This window comes from Scleropages formosus, chromosome 3, assembly GCF_900964775.1.
Source record: "Scleropages formosus chromosome 3, fSclFor1.1, whole genome shotgun sequence".
Lineage (NCBI taxonomy): Eukaryota > Metazoa > Chordata > Actinopteri > Osteoglossiformes > Osteoglossidae > Scleropages > Scleropages formosus.
This window is the reverse complement of record NC_041808.1, coordinates 39,392,003-39,407,429: the sequence shown is the minus strand read 5'-3', so window position 1 is coordinate 39,407,429 and position 15,427 is coordinate 39,392,003. Positions and strand designations below refer to the sequence as shown.

Sequence of the window (15,427 nt, the reverse complement as noted above, 5' to 3'; positions counted from 1 at the left end):
ACCTCTACACTCTTGATGGGGTGAAGAGAGTGATCAGGCCTTGAAGGTATTGGAGGACAAATCCTTTCTTCATTTTTTAGGCTGTGATGAGAGTTTTGAACTTGATATAAAAAGTCATGGAGTGAAATGGGGAAGGAAGGTGTACAAGAATGTTTTGGCAGGTGGAACACAACTGCTGCAGCAGCCTTCTGGATCAGCTGAAGAGGCTTGAGGCCAGAGGCTGGAAGACCAGATAGAAGGGAGCTGTTGTAGTCCAAGCAAGATATCCTCATAACTTGGTCAGGAGCTCTATAGAGACTGTTGTGAGATATGGGCAGAGGTATCTGCAAGATTAGCTTATGGCTTCATTGTGTCAGCAGAACACTTATTACTGTAGGACAAGATTTTCTGAAAACTGTAAAAGAGCGAAGGAAGAGTGAGAAGATTTTAAAGAATTTCTGATGTTTCAGGTCATACAAAGTTATTTGTATAGAACACGAAGGAAAAGCAAAGTGCCTGTGCTTCAACAAATTTGATGGTGATGAAATCAAATTATTCAAATGTAAATGAACAGTGAGAGATTTTTTACTAATACTGTAATACATTCTGATAGCAAGGATGAGCCTTTTTGCAGAGGTGAACAAATGCTCTATTTGAACCTTACATACATTTGTAATTGTAGTTTCATGTGCCTTTACTCCTGGAGCTCAGTCCACAGTACTCCAGTCTGCTGGAATCTGACAGATTATTTAACTGTTTTATATCTAAATGTTTTGTTGAGTTTCACAGGGACCCTCTGCCTAACAATTTTGATTATAGTTTTCAATCAATAAAAACTTAAATATTTTACGTTACACTCAGCAGGTAACTGGTAGTCAGCTCAGTTATTTAGTTGATAGTGCTTCATAAAACATAGATTTTTACTTAATAATAGTTCATAGATAATTATTGGCTGAACCAATACTATGTTATAACACTGCAGTCAGTATTGCATCAAAACTGCGCTTCACTGCTGTAGAGCTAGTGATCAATGCTGTACCCAACACTGTACACTTCTCTGAGTATTTCCTACAGTAACATCTTCGGGCCAGTGGTTGTACTGCACCAAAATTCTTTCAAATCGGGTGTTTGGGAAGTTATTATCATAGTTCACCATAGAAGTTTGAATTTTAAGTCATCTAATTAGGAATTATGTCTAAAAAATAATTCAGAATTCCTTGTGGGTTAATGCAACAATAATTAAGAAGTTTTTAGACTGTAGAATAACGAAGTATAGACAGTTTCTGACTTAAGTAAAGGTTTAAGTCTGGAGAATGTGTTTGTATCAAACATTCCACTCTGCTATTGGGTTAATTCAGTCAGAGTGAAAATTTAATTGCTGTTGGTCCATGAGGTATGATGTCAATACCTGTCACAGACATCAGCAGGGTAGATAGTACACAGTACACAAGTATGTTGAGGAAGGCATCCTGCAGGCACACATCTGTGTGAAAAATAAAACTGTTCTGGGAAGCTTGTGTGTACTATTCCAATTTTTCTAACATTATTACTGACAAATTATATTTTGTTATATTTTATATGAAATTTTGCTGATATACGGTTTTCAAAGTATTTTCCTTCAAAGTCAATATGTTCAGATTTTAACTGAGATATTTTTCCCAGATTGCTTATAATATCAGAACTGGTAGTAAAGGAGTGTTTGACCATCATGGGAGAACTCGCGAGTCCAGCCAACAGACTCAGATGCGGTAGCAGGAATAATCAGAGGGGCAGGAAGGAGTCAAAACCAAGAGAACAAGAGCAAAGGGTCCAGGAGCCAAACAGCAGGAGAACACACGGGTAAAGAACTCACACAAGGTGCTTCGGTTACTCTCAAGGAGATTCCGCACTCACGAGTGTCTGAGCCGCCCTGTTATCCCGTGTCTCCTTGATTAGGTGGAGGCACAGGGCACGCAGCTGTCCTGGGTGTGGCCCCTCCCCCTCCAGCCTTGTGCCCTGTGTTGCTGGGTTAGGCTCCGGTTCGCTACGACCCCACTCAGGACAAATGGTCTCAGACAGTGTGTGTGTGTGTGTGTGTGTGTGTGTTTACTTTTTTTAACAACATACAAAACCCTTATTGTAAAACTGTAATGTTTTGCAAAACGAATGCTTGTAAATCTAAAATATGCTCTTTCCCATTGACACTAATGCAGAAGACATTAAATAACCATCTAAATCAATTATTTTTCTGAAATGTATAAGTGCCTAAGACTATTGCACGGTACTGTATTTCTCCCAGTCTCATGAAGGAAAGAAACTAGTGGTGTGGAGAGAGTGAGAGAGAGAGGAGAAATGGTTCAGTGACCCTCACTGTGAGATCTACAAGGGAAGTTATTGTACATCCCTGCAGTCTCTGCACTCACTATGGGTCTTTAGCACAGTAATACACTGCAGTGTCTTCAGGCTTCAGGCTCTTCACCTCCAGGTACAGTGCGTTTGTGGAACTGTCTTTGGTGATGGAGAACTGGCCCTTGAGGGACTCTGAGAAGGTAGCGTCAGTACCAGAGCCGATGCGCCCAATCCACTGCAGTCCTCTCTCTGGTGGCTGACGGATCCAGTGCAAGTAGCTAAGAGATAATCCAGACACTTTACAGGACAGTTTCACTGAGTCTCCAGGTCTCTTCACCACTGCTTCAGAGGAGGTCAGAGACTGACAGTGAACAGCTGAAAAACAACAATTGCATGTTCAATCATAATCTGATCATGTATTCAATATGGATATCAATAAATACTATGGCAAGAAAATATTATGAAGCATAAATACTGTATATACATCAAAGTTAATCTTACATGATATAAGTGTTATTAAAATGAATATATTAAACGCTAATTTTTAACACTGTCGAATGAATGCAGAAAAAATGTATCTATCTGAAGGAACTGGTGAAACACGATGCTTAAATAACACTTTTTATAAGGTGATAACAGGAAATGATATCAGGAGTCAAGAAGCAATATTTGCATCTTCAAGATGTTAAAAACAGAAAATCTCACAGCTTCAGACATAACTGAGCCAAAAAACTTTTTGCAGATATTTGCTGTATCTTGTAGTAGCTCAGTCACTCTGTAGAAGTCAGATGTGTAGAAGGGTTATAGATCCAGGCCTCTTCTTTTTTAGTTTTTTACCCTGTTCTTCCTAGATGGGGATGTGTTCATATGGCTCAAAAAAGTGGTAATTTGATCATTTGGAAAATAATACTTCTTTTACTAGAGGGTGCGGTGGTGCAGTGGGTTGGATGGGGTCCTGCTCTCTGGTGGGTCTGGGGTTCGAATCCTGTTTCGGGTACTTTGTGACAGACTGGCGTCTTGTCCTGGGTGTGTCCCCTCCCCCTCCGGACTCACGCCTTCAGTTGCCGGGTTAGGCTCTGGTTCCCTGCAACCCTGTATGGGACGAGCGGTTCAGAAAGTGTGTGTGTGTACGTACGTGTACTTGTTATACTGTGTTGTAGTGCTTTTATTGTCCTGCCTCAAGTGAAACACATGACACAACTGTAAATTGTTTCCCCACATCCTTTGGATCCAAATGCTACAGGGCCAAATATCACCTGCTGATTTAGTGCCCTTAAGTAAGGAACTTTTCAGAAATTGCTCGAGTAAAAATTACTTAGCTGTGTAAATGGGTAAATAATTGTAGGTAGCTTAACAATGCGCGAATGTTATCAAAATGCAGCGAAGAGTAACTAACTGGCCCCAGGAGGCTCAAACAGAGACTGCAGGGGAAAAAAAAAATCTGTTTTGTTCCTGGACATCGGCCTATATTTACATAATCTGACACTTTAATTTCTGTCTGAACACACACATTGTCTGAAACCGCTTGTCACATGCGGGGTTGCGGGGAGGCGGAGCCTAACTCGGCAACACAGGGCGTAAGGCTGGAGGGGGAGGGGACACACCCAGGAAGGGACACCAGTCTGCTGCAAGGCACCGCAAGGAGGACTCAAACCACAGACCCACCAGAGAGCAGGCCCAGGTTAAACCCGCTGCACCACTGCACCTCCTAATTTTAACTTTTTTTAAAAAATTTTTTACAAGTAGTGTATATAGCAGTGTAAGTCATCTTGTGTGAATAATGTGTGAGCTGATATCCCCACATAATGTTCATTGGAAGTCGCTTTGGAGAAAAACGTCTGTTAAAGGAATAAATGTAAACATTTCTGTACAGAATGAAAGCTTTTTTTCATGTTTACAGTTGAGCATCGTTTTTCTGAGTGACATAAAAGCTTGCTCCTCAATTCATTGATTATCTATGAAATCAATATATCCATTTATATCAGAACTAACACAGCATTGCCTTGTGTACTGTTGAAATGGAGTAATTGTACCATGACACATATTTAAGTCACCTGAATATGGCTACCTGGGCAGGAAACCACATGTGACCCATGAACTAAATCAGAAAGACAAACTGCAGCGTTTGAGAAAAGACCTGCAGCCCCACCAAAACACACTGTAAACAGTTTCCCTCCCATAAAGTATATAGTTTTCAGAAGTGTTCAAAGCAAGAATATTTACATGATCTGTGTGACATCTCTGAATTCACTGTATCTAATGGGTGTCCTTCATGAGAACTTGTATAACTGTGTGTCTCCTGACCAAACTACGCTGGTGAAGACCAACCAATGGCAACAACCACTTGTCCCACAGTAACCTGGAGTCTACTCAGCAACACAGGATGCAAGGAACACACCTAGGAAAGGATACCAGTCCATCGCAAGGCACCTCAAGCAGGGCTCGAACCCCAGACCCAGGCACCAGCCAAGCCTGCCACTAGATCTCCCCGGAGGTAAAGACATAGTTAGAAGTGTGAATTAAAACTGAGTCAAATGAAGGTAAATTCAGATAGCTAAGGAACACCACAAAATTACAGTCCCTTACTAGACATTGTGTGTGGGCAAGGTATTTTATACAGGGCAGAGAGGGACAGAAATGGACTGTAAGAAAAGAGCTTAATTTACTACATAAGGATTGGATTGGTTTGGTCAGGATTGGTTCATTTAATTGTGGTTAATATAATAGTGGTACTGTATATTGATCAATTTGAAATTATACTGTTCACTAGTTATAGTGTACAGCTGTGACAGAGACCATGGAGACCCGAGATACAAGAGTCCAGTATAAAACTAACATTAATACTATGCTTTAGTGATTTGAGAGGTGTAGTGTGTGAGTGTCACAGAGTGTGTGTTTCACTGATGCATGGATGAGTAACCTCTTGTAAGTAGTGTATCTAGCAATGTAGTCACCTTGGTGTATAAGGTGTTTGGGCTAGTAACACTACATAGTACCCGTTGTAAGTTGCTTTGGACAAAAGCGTCTGCTAAGCGAATAAGTGTGAATGTAGCTTTTGGAACTCCAAGAATCAAGAAAACAGTCATAATCATAGCAGCACAATCATGTCGATCTAGGTAATAGAAGCTATAACCTTTGTGAATTCGTTAGTGGTTCAGTCCAGGGCAAGAGGGAAGATGTTCCTGATGGACACCTTCTAATGTACCACCCCGTCCTAATGGATAGTGAGGAGGACCAGTTGTGGCCATTTAAGGGACAGTAATAAGGACTTTAAAAGCAGCTGGTCTGACAGCTGTTGGTAGTTAAAGTAATTTGCAATGAAGAGCTCTTGCTAATGTGTGGATTATGGTTTGTTCTGTGGCTTTTGTTTTTGTTGTTCTTCTTTGGAAAAGGTTGTTCTGAGGATTTTTTTCTGTGGGGGTTTTCACTTTTCTGAGAATGTCCTGTTTTTAGTGATAAGGTAAATTACTCTTATAGATTGTTTTCTCAGTATTTATCCAAATCAACTGTTTCAATAATTTGATTTTGTTTGTTCTAAACTTTAGTCAAATTCAGAGTGGAATGGAAAAATACAACCTAAATGCACTTGAGAGAATTTCAAGAACTAAGATAATGAAAACACTAATTTAGATGGCAGGTGATTAAACTTGCACAGTCTTTGAATAGAAAAAATGTCATCTGGGTAATTAAGTGTCAGGCTTCCATATCTTTTCAGTGAACTGGTTTACTTGGAGGGGGTGCGGTGGCGCAGTGGGTTGGACCACAGTCCTGCTCTCCGGTGGGTCTGGGATTCGAGTCCCGCTGGGGGTGCCTTGTGGCAGACTGGCGTCCCGTCCTGGGTGTGTCCCCTCCTCCTCCGGCCTTACGCCCTGTGTTACCGGGTAGGCTCCGGTTCCCCGCAACCTCGTCTGGGACAAGCGGTTCTGAAAGTGTGTGTGTGTGTGTGTGTGGTTTATTTGGCTCCTTTCACCAAAAACTGTTGGATCAGTTCATTCCCAACGGGCCTCTCATTCAGTTTAATCTCAGATGTTTTTGTTGTCCTTCAGTGTGCAGATTTGTGACGCATTGGTTTTATTTTAAATGTTGCACCTTGGGTTCATTTGACACTGGAGGGGGTGGAGAACAAAATACTTAAAATACCATGTATATTAAAGTGACACTTGACAAAAAATTCAGAATTCCCGTTATGGTACATGATGACATTTGGTAGTTCAGTGTATTACAGTATCACAATCATGATTTTCTGTGCTGGAAAGAAAGGTGTGACATAACTGCCAGAGTAAACACATAATTTTACATGATTTCCTTTCAGTACAAGAATGCCATCCTGTGGTATATTATGGCAGTGACATTGCAAACTGGACACTAAAAACACCCAGTAAAAGATACAGTAGAACACTGTAGCATCTTCCAGCTTCAGGCTCTTCAGCTACCAGTGCAGCGTGGAACTGTCTTTGGTGATGGAGAACTGGCCCTGGAAGGATTCTGAGAAGGTTGTGTCAGTACCAGTGTAAATGACCCTAATCCACTGCAGTCCTCTCCCTGGTGGCTGACGGTTCCAGTGCATCCAGTAACTGCTCATGAAGAAACCACCCACTACACAGAATAGTTTCAGAGTCTCCAGGTCTCTTCACCACTGCCCCAGAAGAGGTCAGGGATTTCCAGTAAACTGCTGGAAAAAACAGTGGGGCAAAATGGTCTGAACAACACAATGTGTGCTGATCCATAAATTACTGTAACAGGAAAGGTATTTTATCTTACATGACACTTAAAATGAATATGCTTAAATAAATCACACGCATAATACAGTCAGCAAGAATGATTGTAATTTCCTGATAGATACTTAATATATATTTTAAGCTGTTTTCCTTCACATGGTGATAAAGTTACAATAAAAGAAGAGCAGACAGCGGATGGTGGAGTTGCTGTCTCCAGTTCGGGCGGGTAACATAATGTACATATAGTGAACTAATACATAATGTAAATAACTTGTACAAATTCTCAGAGGCAGCTCTCATGCAGTCTGTGTTCCCATGATGTAATCTTTTGCCTGTTGACTCTTTTTCAGTTATTTACTTGATTTACTCTAAAATATTTAATTGAACCTGAGTTCTGAAAATGGTCAGTCCTCAACATAAATTAATGAGCTGGAAGACTGAGCAAGTGATTTGTTAAACAATGCAACATTTTGAGACAATTGTATAAAATCTTTGATTTGGGTAATATAGAATGTAGTTAATGGAAGTTCATTGTGGGATTCTAAAAAAAGGGAAAACATTAGGCTTGAAGCCATACATTAAACAGAAAGGCTGAGATCTCAAAGTATTAACGGACATTAGAATATGACTAAAGGATCAAACTAAACCAGAAAAAAACGCCAAAAATCACTCATCTACCTTTCAGTGGTAAAATGAAAAATGTAAATGTACATTTTCTTATTCATAAGTGCTTCAATGAACCTGAATGACAGCGTGAGCTTATTCAGTCTTGCAACAAGACAGTGTTGCAGAGACACACTTTCAGTGACCTTCAGTGTGAGATGTACTGGAGCAGTTATTGTACAGCCCTGCAGTGTCTCCACTCACTGTGTCTTTCGCACAGTAATAAACTGCAGTGTCTTCATCCTTCAAGTTATTCATCTGTAAATACAGCTGGTTCTAGTTGTTGTCTCTGGAGATGGTGAATCTACCTTTAAAAGAGCTGCCATACTCTATGTTGTTACTGTCACCACTAATAAAAGCTATCCATTGCAGTGGCTTCCCAGGAGGCTGTCGGATCCATGCCATCCAGTTGCTACTGAAAGTGAAGCCAGAGGCTGTACAGACGAGTTGATGAGACTCTCCAGGCTTTTTAACTGCTGCTTCAGACTGAGTCAGTGTCTGACCAGTAACACCTGTGGAAAGAAAACAAACATTAAACCTCCATCTCAGTACTCAGGAGCAGACACAGCTTATATGTGTCATTAAAATGTACCTGTTAAGCATGTTGTCATTATGATGAGAGCAGTTAAGAAGGTCATGGTGAATGTGTGTGACTGTGGTAAAATGTCAGTTAAAGCAGCCAGAACTTGTCGTTCGTTCCCTCTTTGCTCAGTGCACAGATTTAAATGTAGAAGGAAGAGCTCAGTTTGCATGAACTCCTCCCTCTGACTGGAGAGGTGACATTCAGTTTAAAAGGAGGATTCAGAGCTGTAGGCAGGTCCACATGGAAGGTCTCACAGCAGGCACTTCATCCTCATTGTACCTCATCATCACTGTGACATGGATAAAATATACTGCACAGGTGGTTGGTATCCCCTTGTGGCAGGAGGCTGTGCGTGTCATTATTACAGTAGCCTCCAGTGACTTTTTTTATAATATGCCGTACGGGTGGTAGGGGGGCATGGCGGCGCAGCAGGTTTGGCCGGGTCCCGCTCTCTGGCAGGTCCGGGGTTCAAGTCCGGCTTACGGTGCCTTGCGACCAATTGGCGTCCCGTCCTGGGTGTGTCCCCTACCCCTCCGGATTTACGCCCTGTGTTGCCGGGTAGGCTCCGGTTCCCCGCGACCCCGTAGGGGACAAGCGGTTCAGAAAGTGTGTGTGTGTGTGTGTGTGTATCTATCTGTTTTGATGAATCAGCTGGAGAGCAAATGAACTTCTAGAAACTTCCACTTTCCATTTGGGTTTTATAATGCACTGTTCAACAGGAAAAGAATAAATGAAATATCTGAATAAATGTAAGTGTAAATAAATTAATTCACGTCAGTTGACGAGAGAATTATAATGCAGTACTACCACTAGCCAGAGGATGTCGCTCTAACAAAGGCTGTGAGAGGGGTACAGCGGTATATTTCTCATTTGGTCCACAGCACTGAGGTGCATTTCCTGACCCTGTACTGCGTGATATTTTCTGGCCCATTGGGTGGTACTGACCAATAATTACACAAAATTTCCTATTGATAATGAATGGACTCAGTAATTTTGTTCATCATTACCAAGCACTATTGATCTTAATTAAGAATGGATTATATACTAGTACTCAGTCACTATCCATAACCATTTGTCTGAACGCAGGGTCATAGTGGTCTGAAACCTATTGTAGGGACTAGCAGTAGTATATAGACACAGGCTGGGCAGGCTACTACTGAGGAGGCCAGTCTCAGGATACAGCCGCACGCACGCACGCACACACGCATTGACTGAAACTGCTTGTCCTGAGCAGGGTTGCGGAGAACCAGAACCCAAACCGGCAACACGGGGCACAAGGCCGGAGGGGGAGGGGACACACCCGGGACAGGACGCCAATTGGTCGCAAGGCACCGTAAGCCGGACTTGAACCCCGGACCTGCCAGAGAGCGGGACCCGGCCAAACCTGCTGCGCCGCCATGCCCCCCTACCACCCGTACGGCATATTATAAAAAAAGTCACTGGAGGCTACTGTAATAATGACACGCACAGCCTCCTGCCACAAGGGGATACCAACCACCTGTGCAGTATATTTTATCCATGTCACAGTGATGATGAAGTACAGTGAGGAAGTGCCTGCTGTGAGACCTTCCATGTGGACCTGCCTACAGCTCTGAATCCTCCTTTTAAACTGAGTGTCACCTGTCCAGTCAGAGGGAGGAGTTCATGCAAACTGAGCTCTTCCTTCTACATTTAAATCTGTGCACTGAGCAAAGAGGGAACGAACGACAAGTTCTGGCTGCTTTAACTGACATTTTACCACAGTCACACACATTCACCATGACCTTCTTAACTGCTCTCATCATAATGACAACATGCTTAACAGGTACATTTTAATGACACATATAAGCTGTGTCTGCTCCTGAGTACTGAGATGGAGGTTCAATGTTTGTTTTCTTTCCACAGGTGTTACTGGTCAGACACTGACTCAGTCTGAAGCAGCAGTTAAGAAGCCTGGAGAATCTCATCGACTCACCTGTACATTCCCTGATTCACTCAGTGGCTATGTTATGAGCTGGATCCGACAGCCTCCTGGGAAGCCAATGGAATGGATTGGCTATATTAGTTATGACAGTAGCAGCACAGACTATGGCAGCTCGTTTAAAGGCAGATTCACCATCTCCAGAGACAACAAGAACCAGCTGTATTTACAGATGAACAACTTGAAGGACGAAGACACTGCAGTTTATTACTGTGCGACAGACACAGTGAGTGGAGACACTGCAGGGCTGTACAATAACTGCTCCAGTACATCTCACACTGAGGGTCACTCAAGTATGTCTCTACAGTCTACTTGCAAAAACTAATTTTAAGTGGTAATTCAACTATCAGAAATTTCTATAAACCGCTTTAATGAAAAATATACAGTAAATATATATTCATGCTGAAACTGGTCTGACAAAGCTAACGTTTCTCAGTTTCTAAAGCATCCTGTTATTCAGCTTTGTCAAAGTAGATATGTAACACCAAAATTTAAAATTCATCTTTGTAAGTTTATCAGTAATTAGGGATTATATTCTTTCTTTGGTATCATATAAACATAAGGATATAATTTCAGCCCTGTTATCTTTGCCCATCCTTGTTTCATTAAGGCTTCTCTTCTGCTCTGGTCTTTTTCTGTGAGGAGCCATCTCTAGACCTTGACCTACAGGCCTGTCCTGCATCCATTGAGAATGTCTTTGCTCATCCACCAAGAAACCTTCATTCTCCCTCCCAAAAATATTACATAATTTGTGTAATACAAAAACAGTGGAGTGCACACAAGTTTTCCAGAACTGTTGTTTTTTACATATGGATGCATTTCTGCAGGATGCGTACATGTGTATTGCGGAAGCAGGGACATATATCCAATTGTGAGATCACGTGACAGATAATGACATTATACTTCATGGACCAACAGCAAAGGTAAAACACCAAATGGCAGCCACAGCACAAAACAGTGGAAGTAGCCCAGATGGTGCATAACGTGTCAAAAAGATTAAGACACAAAGGAGACATATTTTTATTCATACCATGTTATATTTGCATTTACTAATTATGACATTTATGTTTAATCATTTAGCTGATGCTTTTTTCCCAATGCATATTTCAGTGTTGAGGTTACAATTGTTTACCCATTTATGCAGCTAGGTAGTTCTACTGGAGCAATTTAGAGTAAGTACCTTGCTCAAGGGTACTACAGCTGCACATGAACCTTAAACCTGCACCCTTTGGGTCCAAAGGCAGTAGCTCTTCACACTGCACTACCAGCTGTCCCTGTTAAGTGACACCTTTCTTCAAAGAACGTTATGCTGTTAAACTATGTACAATTACTTGTCTCTTTATACAAGTGGGAAAGAGGGTGTGGTGGTGCAGTGGGTTGGACCTGGTCCTGCTCTGGCAGTGGGTCTGGGGTTTGAGTCCTGCTTCAGGTGCCTTGTGATGGACTGGTGTCCCCTCCTGGGTGTGTCCCCTCCCCCTCCAGCCTTACGCCCTCTGTTGCTGGGTTAGGCTCCGTCTCCCTGCGACCCCGTATGGGGCAAGCGGTTCAGAGAGTGTGTGTGTGTGTGTGTGTGTGTGTGTACAACTGGGTAATTTTACTGTAGCAGTTTAGGGCAAGTACCTTGCTCAATGGTACTAGAGCAGTAGGTGACATTCAAATTGACTACTTTCAATACCAAAGATAGCTCTAACCACTACTCTACAAGCTGTCCTCTACATTTGGAATTTTTGTTGTGCAAACTGTTACTGGGTGCTACTGGACATCACCTCAATTGTGACACCCTTTAAAGCTTAAAAACTACATAAATTATATGTAGCCCATCCACTCAATTCTGATTCTTATTTCTTTCTTATGATTGTCTTGGCATACCTCTGACAACCCCTTCGCATGGGAGGTGAACTGGTGGTTTTCTGTAACTCAGTTTGTGGGACCATATCATGGTCCATAATGTTGGCGTGCTTGCTGGAGCTCATTTGTCCATCTTTGGCTTCAAGAAAATATGATCTGTACTCATTCTTCCTTTGAAACTCTCAAAACAGTCGGTGACCTGTCCTCAAATCCTTTTTTGTATATACATATATAATGAAGGATTTCAAATAAGTTTGGAGTCCTGCAACCTTTTTTGGTTTCTTTCATAATTCATTATTTTAGTTTGGCCATTCTCCATATTCCTTTCACAGCTATTTTTAATAGCTACACTGAATACATCTGCCATGGTTTCGTCCGGAAAGGAGAAGGCGGACTCAATTGCGGAGTGCACAGGAGTTTATTCAGGGGTTGGACAGGAACCGTAGTCAGGGACAGGCTTGGGTCTTCGGACTGCAAACGTCGTTTACCAGGAAATCCAGAATCGAGGTCGGTGAACACAGGCAACAGCTCAAACACGAGAACACTGATCAGATCACAGGAAGGGAAGAGGTTTCAGGAGATGGATTCGAGCGGTGGGACAAGGAACAGGGAACAAGGAGCAGAAGCAATAGGTAGGCTGACTCAGAATGAGTGCGCTGTCAGCAAACAAGGTTCCACATCCTTCTACGTTTGCTTCTGCCTTATATCCTGCCGGGTCCCAGGTGTGTCTGATTATGCTGATGGTGTGGGTGTGGCAACATCACATGTGCCCTCAGAGCACTTAATTGAAATCAGGTCATAATAGCCAAAACATATATTTCAGAGACAGTGTACAACAGGGAGATACTTCCTATTAAAGCCCTCCAAAACATTGAATGACCAGGACTGGAACAAACATGACATAACAACATCAGAGAAATTCTTGTCATCTGAGACATTCTGACATATCGGGAGACATTTTTGCATTTTCACACTTTTTGAGAGTAAAAATCCAGCATCCTTTCTTGTAAGGAACTTCAAAGAGGAAAATCTATTGATCCATCTGTTCAAAGATACAAAGCTGAATTAAAATATCATATGGGAACAAAGCACACAATGACATCCCACAAAATTAAAGACGATTTTGAAACATAATTAATAGTTACGACTTATACCTGGTATAAGAGTACAGCAAGCCTTCCCCTATGTTCCAGCTGAACTAATGTTTTCAGAATTTCTGTAAAGTGACAGAAGAGTAACAGCAGATGTTGAAGACATTCCGCCCAACAAGCTATATTCCCACCAGCAGGGGATTCTACAAACCAAGAAAAGAGCATGACAACAATAAAGCAGGAATCACTTTTCTCTTAGTCCCTCACTGTTTCTTCTTCTTCCATACTTAGCGTACAACAGTTATTGTACATAGCTGTAGTCTTTGGGTTTTGCCTGAGTAACTCAATTTACTTCCTTTAGCTCCTTCAGCCTCTTAAGACTGTCTGTTTGGAGAGGAGACTCACAGTTAGACAAATGAAAATTATGAATGTATGAAATACATCAGTGAGAATAACTACACCGTTGGAAACCTTTTTTGGGGGCTTTAGATTTAGATATTAAAACTGGGTTACAAAATACTTTAAAAGTAATCTGTTATATCCATGTCCTCATTTTGCTATTTTGTGTCAGATGAACTGTTTTGCATTCCTGCTTTGGCAGCTATCTCACAAAGATATTATGACTTGCATTAATGTTCTACATTAATTAATTTATGCCCTGTATTTGTAGGATCATTTAACAATCTTCATCTGATGAAGACTCATCAAATGTTAATTCGTATTGTTCCATCCTGTGCCATATCCAGAACAATGATGAGAGGTGTCTTCTACTGATAAAAGTACATAAAACTTCAGACAGTGGCCGCGGAGCAAATTTAAAGGCAAACATCATTTAAGATTACCATGATTTACATAATAATAATGCTCATTTAGATGTCTGCAACCATCCCATCCAAATCAGAGCCCTCTCTTAATGCAAATGAGAAATATGTTTATCTAAGCTCTAGAAAAGCATGTTCACTGTGAACCTCCTGACAGAAGCTCTAGCAATCAGACTCAAAAAATTCTAGGATGGGGCTCTTTCCATTCCTCTGTATGTCACTGTATTCTCTGAGAGGTAAGTTCAGACTTTCCCACAGATGCTACTCAAGGGAGATGTTTATGACTATGCAGCACACTTGTCATGTTTCTGTCTGTTTCGGGGGTGAACTGTGAAGTGACACTGACCCAGTCTGAACCTGTGGTAAAGAGACCAGGGGAACGCACCAAAATATCATGTAAAGCGGCAGGATACACTTTTACTGATTACAGCATCAACTGGATCTGACTTTTTCCACCGAATAGATTTGAATGGCTGGGATACATTACTAGCTCATCCAGTACAGGCTACACCGATTCTGTGAAGGGCCAGATGACTATGACACGAGACAATGGCCAAAACATGGCCTACCTGGAGATAAACAACCTGAAGACTGAGGACACAGCTCTGTATTACTGTGTGCGATACAATCCACACAGTGGAGCACAGAAAAGAAAACTAACAAACAATCAGTTATTCATGGACATAACAGAATGGGGAAAGAAACTGTTTTTGTATCTGGTTGTTTTGGTGCACAGTGATCTGTAGCGCCTGCTGGATGGGAAAGGTTAAAAAAGCTTTGGCCTGGGTGAGAGGGATCTATCACTATTTTTTCCTGCCTGTCTCCTGATTCTGGAGGAGTACAGCTCCTGGAGGCAGGACAGTCTGGACTGATGGCCTTTTCTGTAGACCTGACTATATGGTGCAGCCTGTTATTTTCTTGGTTGGATGCTAATCCAAACCAGACTGTGATGGAGGAGCTGAGTACAGGCACAATGACTGCTGTGTAGAACTGGATCAGCAGCTCCTGTGGCAGGTTGAGCTTCCTTAGCTGGTACAGGAAGTGCATCCTCTACTGGGCCTTTTTTGTGATGGACACCATGTTGGTTTTACACTTTAAGTCCCAAGAAATTGTAGTTCCCAAGAACTTAAAGGTGTCCACCACTGACACAGCATTGCTGAAAATGAAGAGGAGGCAGTACTGGGGGGTTCCCCCTGAAGTCCACTGTCATCTCCACCGTTTTCAGTGTATTTAGCTCCAGATTGTTCTGAATGCACCATAGGACCAGCTGTTCCACCTCCCGTCTATATGCAGACTCATCACCATTTCGGATGAGTCCTACTAGGGTTGTGTTGTCTGCTTATTTAAGGAGCTTGACAGAGGGGTCCCTTTATGTGCAGTCGTTGGTATAGGGGGAGAAGAGGAGCTGGGAGAGCACAGATCCCTGGGAAGCACTG

The 15,427-nt window shown here is 42.0% G+C and overlaps 1 gene segment (V, D, J or C); it reads right to left on the bottom strand.

The window, feature by feature from the left end:
* Positions 1-2,380: 2,380 nt before the first annotated feature.
* On the bottom strand, positions 2,381-15,038 carry LOC114910220 (Ig heavy chain V region 5A-like). The segment is given in 2 exon segments: positions 2,381-2,585; positions 14,932-15,038. Coding segments are annotated over 2 exon segments (312 nt in total).
* Between the last annotated feature and the right edge of the window lie 389 nt (positions 15,039-15,427).